At 28.1% G+C, this 27,792-nt stretch overlaps 1 protein-coding gene across 2 annotated transcripts; it reads left to right on the top strand.

Moving 5' to 3' along the window:
- LOC145837185 (attractin-like protein 1) lies at positions 1–27,745 on the top strand. 2 transcript variants are annotated; one of them, XM_082944953.1, is made up of 11 exons: positions 1–80; positions 812–1,025; positions 3,267–3,342; positions 3,938–4,071; positions 4,246–4,416; positions 7,022–7,179; positions 9,918–10,759; positions 12,326–12,492; positions 13,732–15,164; positions 18,748–18,969; positions 26,978–27,745. In XM_082944953.1, exons 2-11 carry the CDS (start codon positions 830–832, stop codon positions 27,272–27,274), a joined length of 3,696 nt encoding a protein of 1,231 aa, XP_082801079.1. In that variant the 5' UTR covers positions 1–80; positions 812–829; the 3' UTR covers positions 27,275–27,745. The 2 variants fall into 2 exon arrangements, with proteins under 2 accessions (XP_082801079.1, XP_082801078.1); XM_082944952.1 differs by having other exon boundaries at positions 4,243–4,416.
- Positions 27,746–27,792: the final 47 nt, after the last annotated feature.

Genomic DNA, 27,792 nt, shown 5'->3' with positions numbered 1-27,792 from the left:
TTTTTTGAATATTTTTTATTGGCCAAAGTTTTAGAAAGCCCTGTAAATTTTTATAGTGTGTCAATGTTATAATTTTCAGAGTTAGTAGTTCAAACTCCTTATTTAAAATAAATGCATTTTTAAACGTAACATTATTTATTTAGACCACTAAAAAGTGTTAAACCAATCAGCAAAAAAACAATTTTGAGAAGAAAATTAAAAATATTTATTTTCACCAAACTGCAGCTTAAAGAACAACACTAATCTATTTTTTTATTCAAAGAGTTAAACTGTGTTTTTTCCAATTAAAAAATGATACATTACATCATTTTAAAATAAATAAGTTTATGATTTTATTATTTAATTTGTTTTGTTAAATTGTTAAAAACAATTAATTTTTATTTATTTATTCAAAAGTTAGAATAATTAACCTAAAATTTACTTGTTGAAATAGTTAGTACATACACTTTTTCTTGTGGATGATAGAAATTTTCAAACAAATAAGTTAAAACACAGTATTTTGCCTAAAATAGTTATTTCATTTCGCTTTTTAAGTAGCTTATTTACTAGATGATTCTTATATATATGTTAGTAAAAGTTAAACAAATTTTAAGATAATTTTTTTTTACAGTTTCCAACTAATATGCACTGTTTTTTATAATTTAAGGATTAAAAATAGAATAAAAATTTTTTTTTGAGTCTTAAATTTGTATAAAAAATAATTTAGTGTCAAACCAATTTATTTTTTAAAAGTTGTTGTTAAATAGACTTTAATGCTGACTTTTAAAAACAAAATAAAGTGTAAGTAAGTCATAATTTGCTCATATTCTAGAATCTACATAAAGTTTGAATGTCACAGCAAGATGGAAACATGTATTTAAAGCTGCTTATGATTTTTGTGACATTCGTTCGGTGTGACAGTTCAAATTGTCTTTCCAACTGTTACATGGGAGCTTGTGTTCATGAAATGTGCCAATGTAATGAAGGTTGGTCCGGTGTTTTCTGTGATCAGTGCTCTGGAAGAATATTACTTGATGAAAAGCAAGGTACTTTGTTTTTGTTAAAGAAGTTTAACAAAAAATAATACTCTATTGATTGATAAAGTTTTAGGTATACAGTAAAGTTTTAGTTTTTTAGTGCATAGTTTATATAGTTGATGATTGTAAAAAAAAAATTAATTACATTTTGTTAAAAAACAAACTTTTACATACACCAATATTACACTGCAGATAAGCCTTCAAAATATAAATAAAATTATCTGCTTTGTGAAGTTAAGTTTTTATTTTATTACCTTAATAAACCTTAGATTATTATTTGATGTATTAGAAATATCTTAATTTACAAAAAAAAATTTAATAAATAAAGTACACATATTGTTTGTGAATAAAAAATACATTTTTTTGTTTTATTATTTTTTTAATGAAGATATAAAAGTACAAGCTAGCTTCATTTTCGAATAGATTTTTATACTTATAAAAAACTATGTATTATTAGAAAATATTGTTTTAATGTTAGCCTAAAACCCTGTTAAAATTACTTCATTTGTATTGTGTAGAATTTGTAAAACAATGGTTGCTTTAAATTCTATATATTTAACTTAACTTTAATTTCTACTTAACTTTAGAAGTGTTATTTATGTGTCTGCTGTTATAAAATTTAATACTACATACCAGGGACGTAGCTAGCTCAAAAAAGTTATAAATCTACAAAAATTAAAACATCTGAAATGACGCGTGATAGTGTCCTAGCCGGAACACAGCAATTTAAACTACATCTAATGTTATTGAATTTAATCTGAAAATATGCAGTTCTGTTAATACATCAAAAATGGAGTGTTGAAGTACGAGTGATAACTGTATACAAGGCAATTTGTTTCGCTCCACACCCCCTATGACTCTTTATGTATTGCCACTTGTGTAAACCCAGAAAAATTCATTAAAAATAAGTATAATAAAATCAAAATTTAACTCAAAAACATTTATATTGTGAAAATCAAACATTTAATGTAGTCAATAATAACAAAAAGTTATGCAAATTTTTGTAACATAAAATTGTATGATTTTGATTTTTGAAGCTACAGCTTTCATTAGAATCAATTTTGCAATGCAGCTTTTTGACAAATTAAAGCTTTAACGCGCTAAATGTTACAATTTGGATGTATTTAATTCGTTTAATTTTTACCACACTAAAAATGCTAAAGAGTGCATATATGTCAAAATTATCTCTCAGGAGTGCATACAAAGTATAAATGAATACTAAAAGCTAAAAGCAGAGTCTTTTCAAGCTGAAATAAAAGCAAGTGTTTTTTGCACATAAGTATACGTTTCTGTAGATTTGCAGAAACGTACCAAGCTACGTCCCTGCTACATACTCTTTTACTTCAATTTTTTTTTGTATTTTAAAGTAAGATATTTTGGATGACAAACTAAGTTTTTTGGAAATTGTATAATTTCTCCTGATTCTTTCATTTACTAAGTTACATAAAACCTAAGAAAGAATAGTTAAAACAATTATAAACATATTTTAGTTTAGGATACTATATATGGTAATGCATTAAATCTAAAAAAAAAGTAGGGTTTGTTGTTTTTTATTCCGACAGTGCATCTTTTTTTTTTGTAAAATATGCTATCAATAAAAATGCCTAAAAATTTTTGTTTTTAAAACTAAACTTATTACAGAGTAAAATGAGACTGAATCCTAAATTACAATAAATACGCCCATAAATATTTAATAATTATAGTAAATTTATTCTAGTATTTTATTTTAAAAGTGCAGTTTTTCTTGATTTCAATCAACATATATTTATACAAAAGTGTTTTAAAGTATAATTAGTTCCTTTCCTTTTATAATTACTTCGTTTTTAATTACATTTTCTTATTTTTATTTTCTTTTTGCGGGAACTTAGAACATCTTCTTATAAATTGTGAGTTTGAAATGTGTTTTTATACTTCTAATTTTTTCATCAACCTTGTTCATGTATATATTGTGTAAATATCATTTAAAACATGTTTCGTACAGTCATACTTACTATTACTAGCTTGTGTGATAGAAGCTTTTGTTTGCTGCAGTAGTCTTTGTGTTTTCTACAAAATCATTTGCATTCATTTTTAAACTTCTGCCTTAAGTTTTTGTTAATTTTATTTATTCACAGTATGCAATTTTTTTCAACAACATTTTATAATAAAAAATCAAAACCCAAAGTATAAGTTTTAATTTTAAAGTTTATCAGTTTTTTTGATAAGTGTAATTAAATTTTTAACTAGGCTTTTAACTATATCAATTTCTAGGTTTCATTAGTGATGGACCTAAAAATTATACAGCCAACAAAAATTGTACATGGGTCATTGAACCTAAAAATAGAAAGTAAGTTTTTATGAACTATTCTTTACTTTATTAATTAAATGATATATACAACAACCCTTTTGTTAAATGATATATAAGTTAAGAATTTATGCTTAAGTTAATAAACAAAAACTGTAAGCCAGACTTTAGCTCAATATAACCTGACTAACTCAAACCACCTTATGCTTTTTTATGGATGATAAATTTTAAAATATATTGAGCAGTACCAATTAACAACTGTTGGATTTATTTATTTAAAAAAAAATTAACCATGTTTAAAGCAGTCTTTACATTATACAATTTAATTTAAGAAAAAAGTAGACATCATAGTTTTAATTTTACCCTACTACAGCTTTATTTTTAAAATGTTTAAAATTGTTTAAATAATTATGTTCCATCAAACAATAAAGAAAAAAAGCATCAATTATATTCACAAAAGTTTATTTTTAAACAAAAAGTCTTTTTTTTAGTGAAGTAACTAACTAAAATATGTTTATTTAAAGCACATGTTACATTTTCAAAAGTTAGTTTTGATTTGAGTAGCTATAAAAAGTAAAAGCATTTATTTCATTTTGTTAAGCAAAACAGTTGTAACTTTTCAACCTCACTCTAACAGTGAGAACACCAGTGTGAGGTTGCGAGTGAATCAACTTGAGACTGAATGTGGTTGGGACTATTTGTACATATTCGATGGAGACTCGCTGTATTCTCCCTTACTCGCTTCATACAACGGATACTTGTATACTCCAAGTTAGACTACCTTAATATTAATTGATGTAATTGTCTTGTTAACAAAATTATTCTTGATCTTTAGAAGTTTTTAAAGTTTTAAAGTCAATATTTTTATAAGTATTTACAATAAAATTTTTAAATTTATTTTAGATATAAACAATGTCCTTTTTATTTACAAATACTTTTCAGAAGTTGCAACAAGCAAAACATCTACGGAGCCGGAACTAATAGCTGAAAGTGGCCAAGTTTTTGTGACCTTTTACAGCGACAGAGCAGTTGTTGGTGGCGGGTTCAACATCTCATTCACATCGTTTGACGTCAACCAGGATTGTGATGTGAACTGCAAAAACGGAACATGCATCAGTTAGTATTCTTAAGTATCTGTATAAACTATAAAGTTAAGTACTTTTGTAAGAATTTTAACTGAAAATTGTATTAAGTTGTTTCTTTTCTGTGAGGTTTATTATGCTTTTAAACATAGAAACTTTTTATTTAAGTTATTTCCGGTCTTGAAAAATTTGGTCAATTTGTTCACACAGCTTTTTTTAACAAATTTTAGTCGTACTGTTTTATTTTGAACAATGTGACAACCATCTTTTTGGAGATTAAATAAAAAAAACTATGGAAATGATTAAGGCGTATAACTCCCTAACTGTACTTCACTTGATTAATAAGAAAATTAGTTTAAACTTGTCTAAGATATTTGCCGAATTGTGTCCATTATTTTAGTTTTAAACAATTTCAAACTTATTCTTCTCTAAATCAAAATATTCTAATCATTTCAAAATAATTTAGAACTGATACACTTATTAAATTAGTTTTTAACTTACAAAAAACGCTTTTGAAATAACCATATCTAGTAAACTTATTTTTGTACTTGTACAAAGTATATACTTTTGATAACTGATTTTTGTATGTATCTTTATAATATTTTTTTGTTTTTAGTTTGCATGTACTTTACTTAAGTCAAAGTTAAAAACCTAGGCTCTTACTTAGAGTCAAATTTGTTTAGAGCTCTTAATTGTACTAGATAGTAATTTGTACAACTACGTTTTGCATACACTTCTTATATATGTTGAAAAAATTGCTTAATTGAACTTTTACCACAAGTTTATTTTTTAAGAGGGCAATCTATTTTTTAAATCAAAATTATGAGTTATATAATTTTTAAAACTGTTTTACTAAAACTTTATAAGAATTTAGCTATAATTTATATTTGGATTTCTGTTTTTAAACATGTATATGTAACGACATTCAAAAATAAATATAACACTTTATTAACTATGTCTTTTTTGTCGTTTAAAATAACTTATAAAAAACTTTGTCAAATCTTTCATTTATTAAGTTGTTTTTTTTTCTAACATTACTTTATGATTTGAATAAGGATAAATAATAAGAATATTTATTTTGTTATTCAACAAAACAATTGTTGTTTTTAAATGAACCATAACAGTAAGAGAGCACAAGCGTAAGATTGCGAAGTGTTATAATTGGTTGTCAATTTGTGTAAACTTTAAACAGATTATATTTAATTCTATAAAATGACTTTTTCAATTTATTTTTTAAAGTTTCTCTTTAAAAAATAAGTATAAGTTTTTTCTGCTTTGATATCGCTAGCAAAACAGATGAGCTTTGTTGTGAACTTCAAATATAAATATTTAATGATATAGTCAGAGCTATTTCTGACTTCTAACCTGTTTTCAGTTCGTTTAAGTACAAATTTTTAGTGTTTTAATTTAGATTATTTTAAAAATAAAGTAAAGCACGTCTCAAGTGTCTCTTTGTATGAACTGTCCACTTCAAAAACTTTTTAAGCATAAAGCAGTCTGAATTTTCCTTTGTGGTTTTTGCAAATTTTCTTTCGATTTATTCTACTATGCTCAAGCTTAATATTCTTTTGTTTAGGAATTAATTACAATGTTAAAATTTATAAAAGTTTTTTGAACTTGCAAAAAAATATTCTACTTGTATGTTTAATGTTTACACTTTTTAACATGTTTTTATTTTAACAACAACCACGTGCTATAAACACTTGATTATTTTTTTTTAACAATTTTTTACACCCAAGTTAAATTCATTTTAACATAAGTTAAAAACTAAAATGTTAAGATGTAATTTAAATCTATTTAGCTGGTCATTCACACTGGCAGATAGTAATTTGTTAAGTTAAATTTTATTTTTACATTATCATAATGACATTGGTTTATTTTTCAGCCAACGTTAACACTTATTCCGTTCCCACTAATCAAACGAAAAGTGACTTTTAGATTTCAAGCTCGATGTTTTCTTAACTTTTCACGAACGTCAAGAGAAGATTTTTCCGCACAAATTTCCAAAAGCTATTTTCGTTTGCGGTCACCTGCGCGCTTTTACTCGTGGGTGTGAGATTTTCGTGTGGGAACGACTTGTATTTCACGAAACTTTCACACCACCTCCGATCGGTGCTTGTTTGCGCAAGTCGGTAAGTTAACGCCGAGCATGTTAAATCAACAAAACGCTTTGATTTGAATTTCTATCTTCGCGGAATTGAGTTTGAAGCGAAGTGGCTTTCAGCTGTTGAAACGCGCCTGAGCGATTCATGCATTGTTGCATTAGCTATTGTTTGAAAAAAAAATCGTGCAGTGACACAGTTGGAATTACTAACTTAGTAACTAGGTTTATACAAGCGTATGTTTTTGTTTAAATTAATTTTAAAGAGTTTAAATTACACTAGGAATTAGTAAAAACACTTATTTAGTATTTTTTTAAATGCTTTATTTTCAACACTGTTGTTAAATGAATTAGTAGTATTAATTTTTATTGTTCAAATTATCCTCATTAAAGAATTTTATTTTGAAGAAATAATAATACATGATTTAAAAAAAATACTATTGCTTACATTACGTTTTAAGTTATTTTCTGAATAGTTAAAAACCAAGTTAAAAAACAAAAAAATACGATACAATTATAAAAAATATTTTTTCAACAGATGGGTCCTGTCAATGCAGTTCAGGTTTTCATGGGAAATGGTGTCAGGAATCGGGTTGTCCTGACAACTGTTCAGGAAATGGGGTTTGTCAGGAGTCAGGTGTTTGCAGGTGCAATTCACAATTTCGGGGATCCAACTGCAACATTACAGATGCTACAGTTCGTTTTAGTTTTATTAACACGCACTACTGTCTTTTGCGAATGTGTTGAATTATATATTTAGTTAAAGTTAAGTGTATATATATTTAATAACTTTCCTAAGAGTAATTAAAATATGGTTATAATTCGTAATATAGTGTTACATAAGTGTACATATATCTGAAAAGTATTATAACATTAAAATTACTATAACAAGAATTTTAATTACTATAACATTAAAATTAATAAAGCTGACTATATTTTAAGAACTAAAACAAAACATATAGTAGTCTTATTACACAAAAATGTGTATAAGTAATGAACAACCTACGACCGGTTTCGTCCTTGTTAGAACTCACCAGACAGGCATATTCGCGTGTGGTAGAGTTCATTTTTTACTATTGAATGCGCGAAACATCTCAACTATGTTGATGATGGCCATAATAAATACTGGTTAAAACAAAAAAGTAGTAAATTATGTTATTACCATGTGGTTTTGTTTAGTTTTTCTACAAAAGGTTTTAATTCTAATTGTCTGGAAATTATAACCACTTATTATATAATTTTGTTCTGTTTTCTTTACCGGTTTTTTAAAGGATTTCTTCAAACGAGTGTGGTTTAAAAAAATTGTAAAGAAAAGTTTTGTTTTTGTAGCAAAAGTAGAAATAAATTTCTATCAATAAATTTAAAATTTTGAAATAGAAAGTTTACAAACCTACTTGAAAATTTAAAATAACTTGATTTTCCAAAAAATAGTTTAAAAAAAGTAAAATAACTTAAAACTGTTTAACTAACATGTATTTCTCAATTTCAGCTTTTGAAGTTGTTTAATCATTTAAAAATATAAAGTTACGTAGGTATGTATAACTATCGAATTTCTTTAAGTCAAATGCACTGTTTGTTTTTTTTTTCATTTACTGGAATTCTTACATAAACTTACAGTTAAAACAAAACAAATTTTTGATGCACTGTACTATTAAGCTTTAGTTCTTTGCTTAAATTTGTTATTTAAATTATTTAGTTTGAGCAACAATCCTCAAATGCTTGTTGGTATTTATATACAAAATAACCTAGCCACTCATTTTTTTACAATAAAGCATTTTAATCATAAACAATTTTTTTGTTCTGAAATGACTAAAAAGCTTAAGACAACGAAAGTATTTAAATTTACAATTTAACACTTAGCCTATTTAACTTTAACATTTTTAAGCTACTATTTTAAAACATACATTGCATTATAAATATTACTTTAAAACTATATAGCAACCTAGCATAAATTTGATTTACTTTCATGGTCATAAACATTAATGCAATGTTATACGTTTTATATGCGTAACAGAATAATCGCAATCAATATGAATCACTATATTTTTCTATGAGGAAATATACTTTAAGGTCGTTTAGATTTTTTTTTTTACTTTACGACACATTTGATGCAAAATGTTTTAAATTTTTAAGCAACACAAACTATAACAGATGACGATTTATTTAAAGAACATTGTTTAACACAACTCGTGTTTTATAAATTACAGCTGTTTAATAAATGCATAATTAATTGCCTGAACAACTGGGCAACTGCTGTTATGGTTTTTTTTTTTTTTTTTGAAATATTTGCAATATTATCTATCGTATCTGTTAGCTGAAATATTTTACAATCGTATCCTGTTTACGTCATTGTTATCCCCCGGGGAAACTGGAAATATAAACTCATAACAATTATTAGTTTTTGGAATAAAAAAAATAACTGTGTTAGTAAAAAATCTTATGATGATAATTTTATTCAGTCATTTTACAGCAAGTTCAAAGTAAGAGTTTTTAACGCTTAATAAATATTGACAAAACAACTTTAAATTTAGCTGCTTTAAACTTTAAATTTAGCTGCTTCTTATTCAAGTTTAAAACTTGGTTACTCTTTTTGAGGTTTTGGTATTGTTTGATTTTTCTGCGGCTTATTTTTTTGAATAGAAAATACACGCTCTATAGTTGCTTTACATTAGACATAACATATATCATTGTTATTAAAATTGTCTTGGAATAAGATTTTTTATTTAATGGACTGACAAGCTCTTTGAGCAAAACTTAGTTTGATAAATTATTTTTGAGAAATAGAAACCTATTAGTTCTCCTTCCATGAAGTAGAGTTTTAAATTGTTCTTTAACAACCAAACATATAATATTAATTTTATGATTTTTTATTAGATATAAGTTATTCTAAATAGATAATTCACTGATAAATTGTAACTTTTATATAAACACAAAACATTCATTACTAAGCTTATCTAACTTAAGTTTCAGAACTAATTTAAAATCTGTTATGCCAAATAATTCATACTTTAAAGAATAATTTAGTTACGTTGCATAAAGCAATAAATCTCAAAAACTTTTTATAATATACAGGGTTCACATATTTTTTAAAGATAAAAAATCTATAATAAATACCCCACAATGAACTTTATTTTCATATTAAATAGTTAGAAATTGCTCTTTTTTTTCTAAATTAATTATAGTTATTTATTTTTACCTTACTTTTAAGATTAAATACTCCTTAAACATACGATATTGTGTTAATTCATTGTGAATTTATAAACTGTGAAGTTAATAGTTAAAAAATCAGTTTTTAATTGAGTTGCTGTTTTTTTCTAAACTAATTCAAAATTTCTTAGTGTTTTATAAAATACATTTCATACTTTCTTGACTAGTTTTTTGTCTTTAAAATAAAACAATTTGAAGCTTTCTCAACCTTGTTTGAAATTGTTCAGGGTTTTTGGAGCAGCCCGCAAATCGCTTATGACGTCACAATAGCAAGATCGTCAGCTGCAATTTCATTGGTCAATACAACACTGTACTTGCACGGAGGACTTCGGTTTGATTCTAAAAACAACAAAAACAACCTTCTCAAGTTCGGGGATTCACGATGGGAAGCGGTCAAAGTGTTGTCAGGGCAACCAGAAGAAAGATATGGGCACTCGATGGTCACCGACGGGGAAAGATTGATTGTATTCGGTGGAAAGTCGGTGACCGATGAGAGAAGTTTGTGCGATTTGTGGTCGTTTGACCTGAAAACTTTAACTTGGACGAAACTCAACGCGACGTTGGACCCGAGTTTCCATGAAGATCGTTTGTGTTTGTCGGGGCACTCATCGTTCCTTGTTAGTGACTTTCCTAGCAACGGGGCCCGCACCATGGTAGTTATGCTGGGCGAACACCAACGACTCGGTCTCCTGGCAACCACCGAATCCGTTCTCGAGCTTGATCTCGGCACCCTCAAGTGGTCGCAACCCGCCGTGGTCCACGGACCATCGATTTCCGGGTCTTACGGCCAGTCGTTGGCGTGGGACGGAGAAGAAACGGCGTGGATTCACGGGGGGTTCACTAAAGACGAGCAGCAGAGCAGCAGATTGGTCAAATATCAACCAATCAGGAGGCTGTTCACTTTGATCAATTCCACTTCGGGGGATTCACCTATTAAGAGGTACCTTCACTCGGCCGCTCTGTTGGGTGACGTCATGTACGTGTTTGGGGGAAATTCGAAGAAACCCGTGGAACCCGATAAAGCTTGCTATGTGACGTCACTCCAGGCTTACGACGTCATTTGCAACAGGTTTGTTGGTTTGTTGTTTAATTTTTAATATTTTTTAATGAGTTACACTTTCGCGCTGTTAAATAAAACCATTTACTACGATATCTAATCTAAAATTGTTATAAACGTTAATATATTATTTTTATCAACCCGGTTAATTTATAATAAATAAGTTTAATTATAAAAAACCTACTTTTTTAAAATAGAATATTGTTTTGGTTCCTAATTCAAAAACGGAACTTATGTAGTATTTGTAATTTATATTTTGTGATGAGAAAATATAAACTACTACAATATAAACTAAGTTTGTTTGTATTTTTATCTTAAGCTTTGCTTAATACAACTGATTATAACTCTTAGTTTATGAGAATGTACATTTTTATTTATTATATTTTTTGTATTACAGACATTAATTATAAAAGTATTGGTAATAAAAACTTTATTAAAATAGTTGTTTTTTATATAAAAAAATCTTTGTTAAAGAGCATATTATAAGATTATTAGGTAAAGATTTATTTCTAAAATCTAGGAAATCAAATCATTAAAGACATTTATAAATAACAGCAATATTAAGAAAAAGAACTAATAGGTAATCTATATTTATCTGTATCTTTTTATGACGTTTAGCTTAATTGAGCATTAAATTAAGCATACATAATTATTTGTTTCCTTTTTAATATGATTATTCATTTAGTTGTATAGAGTTTTGTGAAGTATTTTCTGAATTAAAAATATCTTATGTTAAAATATTTTTGTGTAAAAGTTCAATGACAAGATAAGTTTAAAAAAAAAAGTAAAAACAATACTTGATTAAAACAAAAAATAACGATAAATTTAAAACGTTTGTGTTTACAAAATTTTCAGCTCAATAAGGCATTAAATTAAGCAAAAAGTTTGTAAATAGTAAAACTTTGATTACGTATTCTCAAAGTGTTGTTTTTGTTAAGTATGATATCATTTAATGTTTTACATACTATTCGTATATTGATAAAAAATCTAGTTTTACTATTTTGTGATATTTATGGTGACAAATAACTATAGTTTTTTTTTATTAATTAAAATCTTAATTACCATGTTTTAATTTAATTTCAACGCAATTTAATTTGAAGTTATAAAAAACTTTTTTCTGTTTAGGCACTAAATTTCAAAACTTAATTTAATTTTTATAACAAACGAGCGTAAAAACAGTATTAATTCCAAACAAACCATTATTTTTTCATACATTAGTCCATGTTTAAAAGTGAAAAACTTTAAAGTTAATTCACTACTAAGTAACTTTATTAAGTTTGTAGTAATTATAAATAGGTTAAAACAAATCTGTAATTTTTATAATTTAAAAGTTAGTATAAACTATTGAAAAATCTTCTTATAAAACTTTTTATATCTTAAAAGCAGTTTAACTATTATTAAAATTTTAAGTATTTTTTAAGTCCAATATTTAATTAATTTCTATGTGATTAAGTGTGTACATGTAATGTAAGAAGTAGAGTGAATACTAGGGCTTTAACTACTTACTAACATAAAACAGCAAGAAAAAAAAGATATACACTTTTTCAAACAGTTTTACCATCTTTTTTTAAATTTCAGATGGAAAAACATAGAAGGTGGAAAAATAAAAAGGTATGGCCACAAGGGGGCGATATTTCGAGGAGAAATGCACATTATTGGGGGTTACAACGGGGAAATGCTTAATGATGTCACAATATACAGCATGGGAAGTTGCGACATGATAAAAACGTCAAATGATTGTCGAGGTATGTGTTCACAGTATAAATTTATTTTTATACACTTGTTATGTTTTTACGACTAATGTAAAATTAGTTTAAAATTTATGTAAAGTACAAGTCAGTAAGTAAAATATTTTGGTTTAATGTATTAGTGTTTTTGAAGTTGTACTTTTTCGTATTATATGATTTTTGTCATAAAAAGCATTAAAACAATTAATTCTAACTTCTTAATTTTATGCGCACCATTTGTTAATACATTATTAAAAACTGAAATATAAAAGTTAAGAGTGTCTAGTTATTTTAGTATGTATACTGCATTGAAATTGTCTTTTATTGTAGAACTAAATTTGCTGTAATTAAGTTTAAAAAAAGAATAATTTTTTAGTTATTTATTTTACTAAATTGAGTTATTTAGTTTGGTATGAGTGTTTCTTAAAACACTACAATACTGCTTTTAACAACCAATTTTTTTTGATTTATAAGTACAAAAACATCACTTTTTTTTTAACTTTAAACAAAAAGTTATTCTTTAGTTTTGCTGTAAGAACTTTAAACTGCTTATATTAATTTGCTTCAAACACTTACTTACACAATATAAATGCACCTAAATGTAACATGAACATTTTGACTTATATCGATCCACTTTATAATATGCAAATACACTTAAGTAAATACGGCTTGTTTTTTACAGACCTTTTTGTTTGCGATAACGCGCAACACGAGTATAATCCATTTGAATGTCATTCGTGCTACAGTACCGTTAACATTAAAACTTTAACAAAAAATTTAAAATGTCACACTGTTACATTGATTTTTTAAAATATCAAGCGTTTTTAGTTAGGCTTGGATTGTTAAAGTTAGTTTTTTTTTGTAAATATACTTGTAAAGTATAATAATAAATAAATTTGAAGTTTTTTTTATAATTTTTTTAAGTTGAACTCGAATTCTAATTTAAAAGTTATAATGAACATGAATTTTATTTTTCTAACACAAAAACTCGTAACAACAGACACAGAAGCACTTGATAAAACAAGCAAATGTTTATCACTGTTTTAGATCTAAGCAAACTTGACAAAGACAATACCCCGAAAAAAAAAAGTTATTTATATATTTTATGTATTAAAAGTTTGTTTTCGTGCATGTTTGTGAAGGTCTGCTAATAAATACAGTTCTACTTTGATAAAAAACTATTTTTTAATATTTATAAAAAAATATGAATATATAAGGTGTGTTTGTGAAATGATATATATATACAAATTTAAACAGACTCATGGAACAAATTCGCACTCTCATGTGTTTGGACCAACAACAAATGTCTTACTTACAAGGAAGTGGGATTGACCACCTGCATGGATAACAACTCCCTGATTCCCGGTAATCCCCCGGAAACCTGCACGAACGTCACCGATGGCAACTGTTACCAATGTCTCGCCTCCCGTCAATCCTGTTCCTATTGCGACGGACAGTGCCTGGCCAAAATGTCCCCGAGTTTCATGAACCGCGGCTGCTTTACCAAAAACGAAACGGTGCTCGAGTTGGACCAGTGTCCCGATTACCAGCGAGCAAAGTGCCGGCTCAACCAGAACTGCCAGCAGTGTCACGACCAGAGGGACAATTGCGTGTGGGCGCTGACCAGGTGCGTCAGCTACGACGAAGTGAGTACAGTAACGGGAAAACCCCCTTCGAGCAACTGGACGTGCGCCAACGAAGCGTGCTTGCTGAGGACATCGTGCGGAAGCTGCGCGGCGACTTCCGAGTGCATGTGGTGCATGAACGACCAGAGGTGCTTCCCCTCCGACTCCTACGTTTACCAGTACCCCTACGGACAGTGCCTGCAGTGGCACTCCCGCAACTTGAACGACGCCGTCAACTGCCCCAAGCACCGATGCCTGGACTTTCTGGAGAGCCGGCAGTGTCAGACCCATCCGGGATGCGGGTGGTGCGATTCGGGGGGAAACACCGGGATAGGAACTTGCATGAAGGGCGCTTTGAGCGGACCGTTGAAAAACGGAAGTTGCCCCAATTCAAACTGGTACTTTGTAGGGGACGCACCCTGTCCTTGCAACGGTCACAGTTTTTGCAATGAGACGGGGGAGTGCGTGTCGTGCGGTAACCACACGAAAGGCGATAGGTGCCAGGTGTGCGAGCAGGGATGGTTCGGTGAGGCGAGAAACGGAGGAAAGTGCCGACTGTGCGAGTGCCCGCAGGAGAAAGCGACGTCCTGTGACAGTTTGAACGGTGACTGCAGGTGCCGCGTCAAAGGGGTGACGGGTCCGAAGTGCGACACCTGCAGACGTGACAGCGACGGTTACTACGTTGGTGACGTCAACAGTCTGCATGGCAACGGCACTTGTTACTACCCTGTCCAGCAGGGATACCAGTATACTTTCAGGATGGAAACGGGGGATGACCTTTTTGTGGACCAGCTGAACTTCCTGTACAATGCCACCAGACCCGCTGAATTCACCATCAGGATGCAATTGAGTGGTGGTCAGGAAAATTTGAACGCTCCCATGGCAACGATGAGGATTGCCTTGGGAGACGGGGTGGCGACTTTCCCCGAGGAAAATCTGGTTACTTTTGAAAACGCGTCTGCAATCGAGTACGTATTGACGGGTAGAGAACTGAGACTGGAAGAAAACATCAACAACACGTTGAGAATTTACCTGACCGACTTCAAGCCTCCTGTCATTATAAGGGTTTGTTAAAATTTGTTTTTATTTTAACTTTAAACAGCTGTTTAGTACTTTGGTAAACGTTTTGTGTCTGTGCTATGATTAAGATAAATAATCAAACGCATTTATAGTGATATGAAATAATAAAATTTTACTCATGAGTCAATAACTGACTCAACAAAAATATTTTATAAATTACTCTGTTATCGAATAAAAATAGTTTTTTAGTTAAATTAAACAAATACTTCTCTAGTACAGGGTTTAGTTTCTCTAAGGGAGCGATATCGCCTCTTTTTTGGAGATTATAGTAAGTTGGGGGCAACAACTTGTAAGGAGCAGGGTTGCCACAAGGGCAGGAAAAATCAGGATAAACTAAAAAAATACAAAAGTTAGGTAAAAATGGCAGTTTTTGAAAAAAAGTCAAGAAAATTTGACAAAGTTTGAAAAAACGTCAGGTTTTGTCAGTTCAAACTTACAAAATTCCTTTTTTTTAAAGGTAAACATTAATTATAAATTCTTTAAAGTTAGACTAAAGTTGCAAAATTTTCCTAGAAATTTACAAAATTACTTAATTTCTAATGCCTTCATCTAATGAAAATTAATAAAATATCCTTCATAAAACTGCAAAAATTTTCTATTAACATATTGAACAATTCCCTTACTTGAACAAGCAGTTTTTGTATGCTTTTCAGTATTGATGATATGTAGCAAGGACACTTTCATGTGTTTATAAGTAGAAAATGCAAGTATTTTACTAATAAAGCTATTTATTGGAAATACTTCAATCATACACAGATGGTTCAAGTGATGTAATGGAAGTTAGATGATTGAATTCAGTAAAATATAAACTGTTGTTTTAACCTGTATAAAAATAAGATTGAAAGTTTTATGTAATTTTAAGTACAGTAACCTCTCGCTTATTTACGCACATTGTGTCCACAGAAAAAACGCGTAAAAATACGAGAGATTGTAAACATACGAGAGGTACCAAATATACTTACTGTTTTTTGGTATTGCTTCTAGTTAAAAGCAGACTGGGAATTTTTCTACTTTCAACAATTTGTTTACTTTATTTATAAATACATTAAACAAAAGATAAAACTATACATATATTGTATGTAAGGATTTAAAAAGTTAATTAAGATTGTCAGTTTTAACGCGCAGTTGTGTTAGTCCAAAGCTGTAACCGGTGCTGGTGAGCATTACAAAGAATTGAAGGCAACGTGTGAAAAATTTCAACGCTTGCTGTGCAAAGCAAGTGTTACAAAAGAAGAAGAACTTAAACTAAAAAAAAAACGTCAAATGAAAATTAGTGATATGTTTACTAAAAAAAACGATTGAGATTTGTGTTAAGTGTAAGCTCTATATTTATTAACTATCACTGCTACTTTTTGCTAGGAAGTTTCATTTTTTTTTTTAGATGTTTATTCATATATAGGACAAGAGTGTTGTATTATTTATTTGTGTTTTAAACTCTCATTATTTCATTATACTTTCGTTATTTAACACAATCATATTTCTTTCAGATTTTTAATTTTATCTCTTATTGTTAACAAAATTTCTGATTACTGAGGTATAACTAAATGTTTATCAATTAGTCAAGGAACATAAGTTTACAAAGTCTTAAGATATAGAGAGGTGAGTTAGCATTTAAAAACATATTTTGAATTAAAAATATAAAATAAACATAATTTGTGCAATATTAAAAAAATTACATTTTCTATTTTTTGAATTTTTTAGAATTTTACAGTGCTTGACTAAACGAGAGTGCGTAACGTCGTGAGTGCGTAAAGATGCGAGAGGTTACTGTATTTGATTATTTATTTTAGAATAAGTTTAAATTAAGACTAATTTTTTAAAAAGTCAGGAAAGTTTTAGAAAAAAGTCAGAAAATTTTTCTCAGCTTGATCTGTGGCAACCCTGAAGGAGTAAAAGGGGGAGCGATTTTGGTAAGGGGCGATAACTAGTAAGGCAACAACAACTAACTAATCTAGATATTTTTGGGTTTGTAATGAACAATAAAAAGGTCTGTGGGATAATTGAAGTGAGATTTTAAACATACATCTAAAGATATTCTGAGGTTTGCCTGCCAATCACTGAAAACAGGGACAATTATGGAAATGAGTTTTGAAAACCCTGCTCAAGTAAACTTAAAAAATTTTAAATACTAAATCAAAAATTTCATACTAAATAATTTTCACGTTAGACTTATATTAATTTTTTCTAACAAAAACATTTTTCTTAAACTGACTATTGCTTATAATTAGCTAGAGCCAAGATAAATTAAATTTTTCAGGCACTTTAATTAGTATAAAATTTTCAAAACAAAAACCACTATTACGCATAGGTATTTTTAAAGTTTTCCTTTATTTGTGTTTTTAAAAAAATATTTTAATTTTTTTGCAAACGCAATAAAATAAAAGCTAATACCTATGTATAAACCTGTATAGTATTAGCTATAAATTTGAGTGATACTGATATTATTTAAATACATTTTGAAAGTTTTTATCATAAATTAAGACAACTGTTAGTTAACAAATAATATCATAAAAAAAGTATATTAGAAAAGAAATTGCTTTTATATATGTTTAACAAATTTAGTTTTAAAAATTCCATAAAAGGTAATATCACATGTTATTTTAAACATATTAATTTTTACAGCTCATCTTTAACAAAAGTTTAAACTGTGCATTTTTTACAAAAAACCATTAAGCTAAAAACTTGATTCAGTTTTAAATCTGTAGCTTTCAACAAAATTGAGAAATCATCTAATATTCATTACGTTTAATAATTTATTATTTTAGCAATTTAAGGGCAGAACAGTTTTGTTTCAGTTTTTGAATACGTATAAAATGTAATACTTTATTTTTAAACATCTTAAATAAAACCAATTTGTTATTAGTTTAATAAGACTCATTAGCCCAAAAAGTATAACTTACAAACGATAACAAAATTAACTTAAAAATAAAAAGCAAGTTTCTAAAGTAACAATATACAGCTTAAATTTGTTATACAAGTTTAAATACTTTTAAGTGTTCCAATAAAATAATAGATGTCATTTTGCACGTATTTTATCACAGATAAGTGATATTTTTTAACACTGTACCCCCTTAATCCATTTTCTTCAATTTTTAATATATAAGCTCAGCCCTTATCAAGAAAACTTATTCGTTTACCCCGCAGAATCAGCATTTAACACCATAACTTTAAAGCTTGAATATGGTCTAGCTTCACACTTTAAAGTTTTAAACTGTCATTCAGACCACCCGTTAGTTACTTTTAAACGCCACCACTCAGTGCTGAACTCATATCAACTTACGGTCAGTAGTTTATCTACAACCCAATATTCTCGACGTACATCCTTTAAATTTTCAACTCTGCACTCATTACCTCAAAAGCGTGTTCAAAAGTAAACTTCCGTGCAAAAAAATTGAGAGAAATTGTTTCTCAGAAAGTGTATCTTCAAAGCAATGTGAAAACGATGTTTAGTTGAACAGTGCTTATTCACTTATCCGGACTTTACTTATTCAACATGTCCGGATAAGTGAACAAGCACTGTGACAAGTTTGTTAAACCCAACGTGTATAGTAAGCACAACTTCTTAAAGGTGTCCATAGTCGAGGAGCAACAGCTGCTCCTGAAGATCCTGCTCGTCCTCTTCTCCTCCTTCCTCATCCTGCTCATGATCAGCGTCACCGGGTGGCGCATCAAGCTGTGGTTGGAAGGAAGGAGGAGGAGGCGCCACCGTGCGGATGAAATAAATCAGATGGCGATGCGGCCCGTGCAAGCTTGCTTGTTGGACGTCGCCGACAACAGAAGCTACAAACAGGTTTGTTGGTTTGAGCTTGCTATGTTTGTTTAGGAGTTTAAACCAACTTGTAAATTAAGTTAGTATGTAAGGTTTTTATTTTAAAGTAAGTTTGTTAATAAAATTCAAAATATATTAGTTTAGCTACTTTCGTGTACAATGATTAATTTATTAATTGTTAAGCAATGTTCAGATAGTTTTTTAACATTTTTGATGTAAATTTACTTCTAAAAACTTTCAACTTCTCAAATTTAACACTTTTACTTTCAATGTAAAAGTTTGTATACTGTGTTGTGTAACAAAAGTATCTTGTTTAAGTAACAACTATTGTGTATGTACAGGGTGGCCGCTAAACCTGGAATCCTGTAAAAAATCTAGAATTTGAGAATTTTTGAAAAAAAAAACTGTAAAAACCAGGAATTTTGAACAAAAATCACTAAAAAACCTCGAGTTTTAAACAATTTTTAAATGTGAAGTAGTAAAATTTCGATTTGACAAAAAAATCTATCATATAGATTAAAAAAATTTGTCATTATCAAAAATTTATTTATTAAAAAACGCATTTAAAATAGCTTCACCGTTTGTTTTCAACGTTGTTATACTATTTAAGACAAATTTTTACGTTAAACTTTGTTTTAAACTAAAAATAAACCAAAAGTAGTGTACTTTTAAAAACGTTAAAGAAGTTTCTAAAAATTTAGTAGCTACCCTGTTTATATTAATGTATCATTCTTAAAGCGAATTTGTTAATATTGTGTTTTTAGACTTTAAACTTAATCAACGCTTCTAAACTTTTTTCTTTAAATCAAAAATTTTTTTGTAAAAAAAAAAATAACAGAAAAAATTCATACATTTTAAGAAAGTTTTTCAATTAAAGTTCAATAGAGATTGCAGTTTAATAGGTGTTTAACATATAAACATGAACATTTTTGTGGCAAAATGCGTGCTTCTGAACAATCTGCTTCTATAGTATACTTGTGATTTATGAAATTTTTATTATAAAAACAAATTTCTTATAGAAATTTCAACAACTTTTAACTATAAATTTTTATTAGTTTATATAGTTATTCGACAAATTTATTATAGAAATTTCAACAATTTTTAACTATAATTTTTTATTAATTTATATAGTTATTCGAAACATAGCACTAGTTGTGTTAATGCAAAAATACTATAATTAGACTAAAGTAAATAATAAAATAAACTAGATGTTTCATATTTAGGTAAGATTTATTGTTGTTTGCAACTTTCAAAGAAAAAAAACATTAATAATTACAATTTAGAAAAAATATCTTTAAAAACACAAACATAAGAATTATGTATTTATAACTTTTGATAAAAATAAAGCTTACAATGGCTTAAGAACGTCTAGTATAAGTAGAATTTGGTTAGAAGGTTAAATTAGAAATAGATTGAAAAAGTTATATAAAAAGCAACAAAAATATTTACTGAATTAGTGATAGGCAAAACTAGAAACTAAACAACGTAGTAATTACCAAAAAAAGTATATCTTTAACGTAATAGAAAGAAGTTTTAATTAAATTAAGCTTTTTTATAAACAAATTCCTTTTGTTTTGTTTCAGTTTTATTTAACAATATTGCGACAGATTCAATTTTGACTGCAACACTCATTTACAAACCGTGTTTTTTTTAATCTGTTCATTTTATACTTTTTGGTACACTTTAGGTTGTTTGTTAAATTTTCAGAAATGGAAAAAATTTTCTTCCAGCATTTACGAAAGTTCGTGTTTTTCCTTCTGTAAAGAGTTTAAGTATATGTTCATTTGTTCTTGTTTTTAAATGTCAATATGTCGGTTACATGACAATTCAAATTCGGACAACTCAAATTCCGACAATTCAAATTCTTTGAAAAATGTTTAAAAGACTATATTTCAAAAAGTAATATAAATTTGAAAAAAATAAAAAACGTGTATGTAGATCTTATTAATATCTACAAGCCACTTTTATCTTTTTTTTAAGTCAACATTTTTTTTAAAGATATTTTAAAACTACTAAAAATAACTATATTTTTTACTTTAATAAAGCCATATCTCAAAAAAAAATTAATTTTTTGCAAAAAGAAAAAAATGGCCTGTATATGTTAATATGATTTACATATGCATTTTTTATTTTAGACAAATATCCATTACTTTTTTATTTTTAGCCGTTTCAATTTTTTATTAAGAATTTGAATTGTCGGAATTTGAATTGTCCGAATTAGAATAGTCGTGCACCCCAAGATGTCTGACCAACATAACTTCTTTCACAGGGGCAATAATATTTGTATATTACAAAACTTTTATCAAAAGTTGATATTGGTTGTTAATGTCTAATTCTGAAAAGTGGTTGTAGATTAAAGTTACTCTTTGTTATATTAAATTGCACGGGGATTGCATAGTTGTTTTAGTTTTCTTCTGAAACATATAAAATTCGGGTAGGTGTCACTTTTGCACGAGCATCACTTTTGCACGAGGGGACACTTTTACACGTGCGTCAATTTTGCACGAAGGGTCACTTTAGCACGAGGGGACACTTTTGCATGGCGACTATTTTGCACGAGCGTCACTTTTGCACGAGGGGACACTTTTGCATAGCGAATTTTTTGCATGGAGGGTCACTTTTGCACGGCGTCACTTTTGCACGAGGAGACACTTTTGCACGGTCGTCACTTTTGCACAGCGTAATTTTTGCACAAGGAGACACTTTTGCACGGCGACACTTTTTCACTATAAAATTTTTTTACTGCAGCATTGTTGCACAACGACAATTTTGCACAACGTCATATTTTTACGATGAAATTTTTGCACAGCAACATTTTTGCACGATGAATTTTTTGCACGGAACATCAATTTTGCATGCAGACCGATTAAAAGTTTTCTAACTTGTACCAAATCTGTAACATAAAAAGAACTGAAAACTAAAATTTTATAACATAGTTATATTAAATACAAAAAATAAAAGATTTAAAATCTTAAGCAGTAAAAATTAATGTTAGAAACAAACTAACGAAAATATAAAATAAAATTATTTATAAATGACTCATACCAGGGAAAAAAAAAAATTAATTTATTTTGAAACTAAGATAAAAAAAATACTTTAAGTGTAAGTACATTGTTCTAGAATATTTTGAATTTTAATATATTAATTAACAACTATGCCTTTTTTTATATTTTACTATACGATTACAAGTTTATTGTCCATATGATGGACCTAGGCATCAAAACCTAGACCACCTAAACTGAAAGACACATAAGAAAAAATAAAATTAACTCAAATAGTTTATTTATTAAAACAAAGATAAAAACATAACTTGATACAAAATTTATAGGCTAACATAAAAAGCAAAATTTTAACCAAAAACTTATACTTATTTACGCTTTGATGTAGAACGATCAACATCAAATATTTAAATACATTGACTAACAACAAAAATAAAAACACAATGCTCCAAGGACATTAACAATCGACTGGTTAGATGAATAATCATTAAACACATTGAAAAAGGTCTCGTCAATTATAGAGTAAAGGTGCTGCTAATAAAATTGAACAATAAACTAAGCAAAATCTTAAAATAAAATTAACGAGTGATAAAAAATACTTATTAGTTTTATTAACAAAAATTTAATTCAAATAAAACTTTTTTAACTTTAATAAAAATTCTTTAAATTTTTTGCAAGTTACTAATTCATTTTAAAGTTTGTTCCATATTTCAACTGACCAATAAAAAAAAAAGAATTCTGTCAAGCCTCATATTGAAATATTGCAGCGGTTGAAGACTAATATGGTATATTTTCTTTGAACAGATTCTATATGGTTAATATCTTTTTTAATATTGTAGACAGATTGGTGTTTTATATTTTAACTTAGGACGAGTTAAAATGAGAAAACAAACTTATTAAGGCTGTTTATATCCGGAGACTGAAAGCTTTTTAAATCTGAAAAAAATTAGTTGATGCAATTCAGTAAAAGTAATTAATATGATCCGTTTAAAATTTTAACAATAAAAATTCAAAGATCATTAAACACTTCAGTTGAAGATAAGTTGATATTGTTTATTTTAAAACAAAAGTAGAGATAGTAGTGTTTATTTTAATATTTAGAACTTGACATTTACTAGGGCTTTAGTTTAGTTTGATTTACTTAAGCTAATCGTAAATTATATCTATGAAATATTTTAAAGTTGTGTTCGATTGGTAAAACATTTTTTTGTCATCTGCGAAAATGCTAATGTTGCTGCTAACATGAACTTCTGAAGCTATATCATTTAGAAACTTTTTTAACTAACTAATCAGACTACTTTAAATTTTGTATTGCAATAATATTTTTTTTTTCAAATGGATTGACATAGTCAAAAGCTTTTACTCTGTATAGATAACTTAGTAGACATATTGCTTAAAAAAGGTACCAACCAAGAGTTTTATCAATCTAGTTATTGAAAACAGAACTTTCAGTTAGGGAGAAAACTAAATTGTTTAGGGAATATAAGGTTGTTAAAAAAATAAGATGATCAAGTACTTTTATAGAAATTATATGATGAAAGATTCTGCCAAAGCTATTTGTCAAAGAAATTTTTCTGTTATTTGAAGGGTTGTATTTGCTACTTTTTTTGTGTATTGGTATTACAAATAAAATTTTCCATTGTTTTTGCCAGAGAATAATTAAAGATTAGTGATATATTTGAAAAATTAAAGCATAAGTAGTACGTTTAATAAAATACGAAGGAATATTATCTGGTGTTCGTACTATTTTATCTTTAAATTAATTGATAAATTTATTTTAACATTGCTTATAAAAAAATTTGCACTTCTAGACTGTTATCATCAATAAGTTTAAAATTTTTTTTTTAACTTGTTAAATTCGTAAAAGCCTTATATAAAAATAAGGCTTTATCATAAACAGATTTTATTGTAAAACTGTTTTCGTTATGCAATACTGAAAAAGCAAGTGCTATCTTAAGCTTAGATTTTTTTCTAAATTCTCACGCTAAGTTAAAAATAAATATATAAAAATACATCAAGCAAAATCTGAAATACCTTTACACTTCATAAACTAACTAAATCGTTTTTTTTTTAAATTTAACAATTATTTAAAATTGAAATAAAATTAAAATCCTTTTTAACACTATATAATGCTAATTTTAACATCAAGAGAATATAAGTAAAACATTATACTTAAGATTCGTGTTTTAAAGCCTTAATAAATTAAGTTTATCTTTCTGTTTAAAAATTAAAAAATTTCAGATTATTTTTATTGAAAGTATTCAGAATTGTTTTTATTTAAATTAGAGTATGTGTATATATCTAGTTTATTTAAATTAAGATTATAAATATGAACTAATGTATTGTGGTACGTTATTATATTGTTCTACGTAAAACTTCAAAAAAAACTTTACAATTAAATTTCACAACAATTAATAAAAAAAACTACAACATTTTATTAATTCAAAACAACTTGCGTTGTTTAATAAAAATCCGTCTAACTAAAAATTAGAAGCCTGCAAAAGTGAAGCTCCGTTCAAAATTGACTGATTGTTTAAAATTTTCGCAGTTCGTAAGTATATGCATGAAAATATAACGCTGTGCGAAAACGACGCTTTGCAAAAATGTCGCCATGCAAATGTAACGTCGTGCAGAAGTTTTGACGTGTAAAAATGTCGCCGTGCAAAAATGACCCTGCGTGCAAAAGTGACGACCGTGCAAAAGTGTCTCCTCGTGCAAAAGTGACCCTCCATGCAAAAGAGTCGCCGTGCAAAAGTGTCTCCTCGTGCAAAAGTGTCACCTTGTGCAAAAGTGACGCCGTGCAAAAGTGTCCCCTCGTGAAAAAGTGACCCCGCGTGCAAAAGTGTCCGCTCGTGCTAAATAGTCGCCGTGCAAAAGTGTCTCCTCGTGCTAAAGTGACCCTTCGTGTAAAAGTTACGCTCGTGCAAAAGAGTCGTCGTGCAAAAGTGACACTCGTGCAAAAGTGATCCTTCGTGCAAAAGTGACGCTCGTGCAAAAGTGTTTTCGTGCAAAAGTGACCCGTTCCCATAAAATTCACCATAGTTATTGCGTTAAAGGTTAAAGTTACACGTAGTTTGTGTAATCTAAAATCTTTAGTACTAAATCTAATGCAGTGGTCATCAAAGAGTGCACTAAACTTGTTTTGGGGTTCATTAGATATTAATCTAAAATTTAAACTCACACTAGATATTTTGGAGTTCTTGATAAAGAGCGATAAAAAAGTCTTAAGTGTTTTCATGGCTTTTTTTGAAACTTACAATTGACATTTTCGAAGAACAGCACAGATTTTTGTTTTTAGATTTGGGGTGCGCATATTTTATTAGCTTGATAACACCTAGTGTACGACACTTGTAAATCGCTACATTGATGAGTAACTGGTTTTGTCTCTCATTTTACTTTACTATTTAGTTTTTGTTGTTTTTGTAAAAATTTGTTTGTTTTTCGACCTAGCTCTAAAGTACTTCTCTAACAAAAGTATACGAAATATGTTATATGTGATTAAAGAATTGACTAAATGTACAACTCCTAAAGTTGTTTTAACTCAATTGTTTTTTAAACTGTTATTAGGTGTTATTAAAGTTCTCCAAGTATGATCGATAATATTTATTTAATTAAACGAAATATTTCTTGAAAGTATTTTTTGTATAGAAATGAGACGATTGTTATTTATTTTAATCATGTTTAGTATCTATAAGTTAATATAAACTGTCGGATTCATAAAGAAGGCCTCTTATAATTGTGGTTCTAAAAATTAAATAAACTTTATAATATAAGTTTCCTTCATTATTTTAGAACTTTTATAGTTAATGTTGAATTGTTTTTTTTTTCAAATGTTTATGTTTTTTCTTATGTTAGTATTAAATTATATGTTAATATATATACTTAACAACTTTAAAATATGTTTATATTTAGTCTTACTAAATATATATCTGCATTTAAAAAAATACTTTTAGTTACTTGTTTTTTAGCTTTTCATACTGTTTTATTTAATATCTTCACTTGTCTACAAAGTTTAACGTAAACCCAATTATTTTAATTATTTAAATATAAAAATAAGTATAAAAATTTATTCACTTTTGTTTAATCAAGTTATTGTAAAAAATTTGTTTTCTTTTTTGGAACATATTCACTTGCTTTAAAAATTTGTTGAAATAGAAAAATGCAACTGCACTAACTATTTGAAGGGTAGCTTAGCGATTTTCTTTTTAATATCTATATTCTCATGTCTTTTATTTACTTTAACATTTTGTTAAAAAATATGTAAAGAATATTTAAAATAAATAAAGTAAGAAGTTTTTTAGTACAAATTTCATTTATATTGTCAGAACTAAAACACTAAACAAGTTTATGTATGATCAATGTTTGTTTAGTGAATTATTTAAGCATAAACAATTGAGTTTTGAATAATACATTTTTCTCTGTAAATTTATTAAAACATACTGGCAATTACGTTGGAAGTTTTTAGTGACATTTGTTTTTTTTTAGTTTATAAAGTGTGGAAAATGAGCTTAATTTTTTATGTAAACTACTAAAATTCCAAATATATTTTTAGTAGAAACGTCACGTAAATTATTAATGGTTTAAAACATTGTAAAACTTTACAACTTTTTTGTGTTTAAATTTAGTAGTAAACCTAAAAATTTGCTACATTATTTCTGTTTAAACAAATAAATTTCATTCAAACTTTTTATTTTGACAGTTTTTTTTTACTCAGTCTAACTATATTTTTTCAACACAAGGTTTTTTTGCGACTTAAACTTAACAAATAAAATATTTTTGAATAGGTTATGAACCACTTTTGTTTAGTTTTCAATGTTAACTGAATCATATACGAATAAAATATTTAGATATACAGATCTATATCATACAAACAATTTTTGTTAATTGACACAGATAAAACCGTACTGATCTAAAAATTAAAAGCAAATAATCGACACATCTGTTTTTTTTTTGTCTATATAGTTTATATCAATTCAAAACTCGTGTTGCTTTAAGTTAAATTAAAAAGTTTCAAGTTAAATTGAAAACAGCTGATGGAAACTTCCCCCAACCCGAAACCTTCCGCAATCTGCGCCGAACCAATTGAAAGCAACCACAACGTGGCGCTGGTCAGCGTCCTCCTCTGGTTGCCTGGCAACGGCCACTCCGATGCGCCACCGCGCGGACAACCCGCACTGGCGATAGGGACGGCGGTGTTGAGGGGAGCGGAAGTGGTGGAGGGTCCGTCGAGGAGATCGGGTCGGCAGCTGGTCGGCGACGTATCTTCGGCGAGATCCAAGGGAGAACTTAGGAGAATCTTAAAGATGAGGAGAAACGTGCTCTCGTGATGTTTTGTTAGGAGAATTTATAAGATTACACATGAACTTTTTGTTGTTATTATAAAAAAAAATCAAGTTTCCAATAACCAAAGCGTTACTCTAATCGGTTTTTGATATTATGCTTTGAAGCTTTTAAATTTTGAAGATGAATTAAATATTGCCAGGTTGTTTTTGAATTCAAGAAATATTAATATAACATAAAACTTTCTTTTTTTTTGTGTGAAAAAATAACAGATACATTTGGGTAACCTCAAACTTATAACTGCCTTTAAACTAATTTATTTCAAGCAAATACATGTTTGCATACGTTAACATTTTATCGTGGACTTTACTATCATTGTGTCTTTTTTAGTATAATCTTGCGTTTATTATGTGCTTTTAATTTTTTTATTTATCACTGTTTTGTTTAAATATTTTTTTGCAATATTAGACTTATTGTCAAGCTTAGAAAACAAAAAAAAAGTTTCTGTCAAACGAAAATTGCTGAGTTTTTTTTTATTAAGAGCTTTTTGTAAACCTTTGAACTT

The sequence above is a fragment of the Thalia democratica genome, chromosome 5 (genome assembly GCF_965202585.1).
Source record: "Thalia democratica chromosome 5, ktThaDemo2.hap1.1, whole genome shotgun sequence".
Taxonomy (NCBI): domain Eukaryota; kingdom Metazoa; phylum Chordata; class Thaliacea; order Salpida; family Salpidae; genus Thalia; species Thalia democratica.
This window is presented reverse-complemented; position numbering and strand designations above follow the sequence as displayed.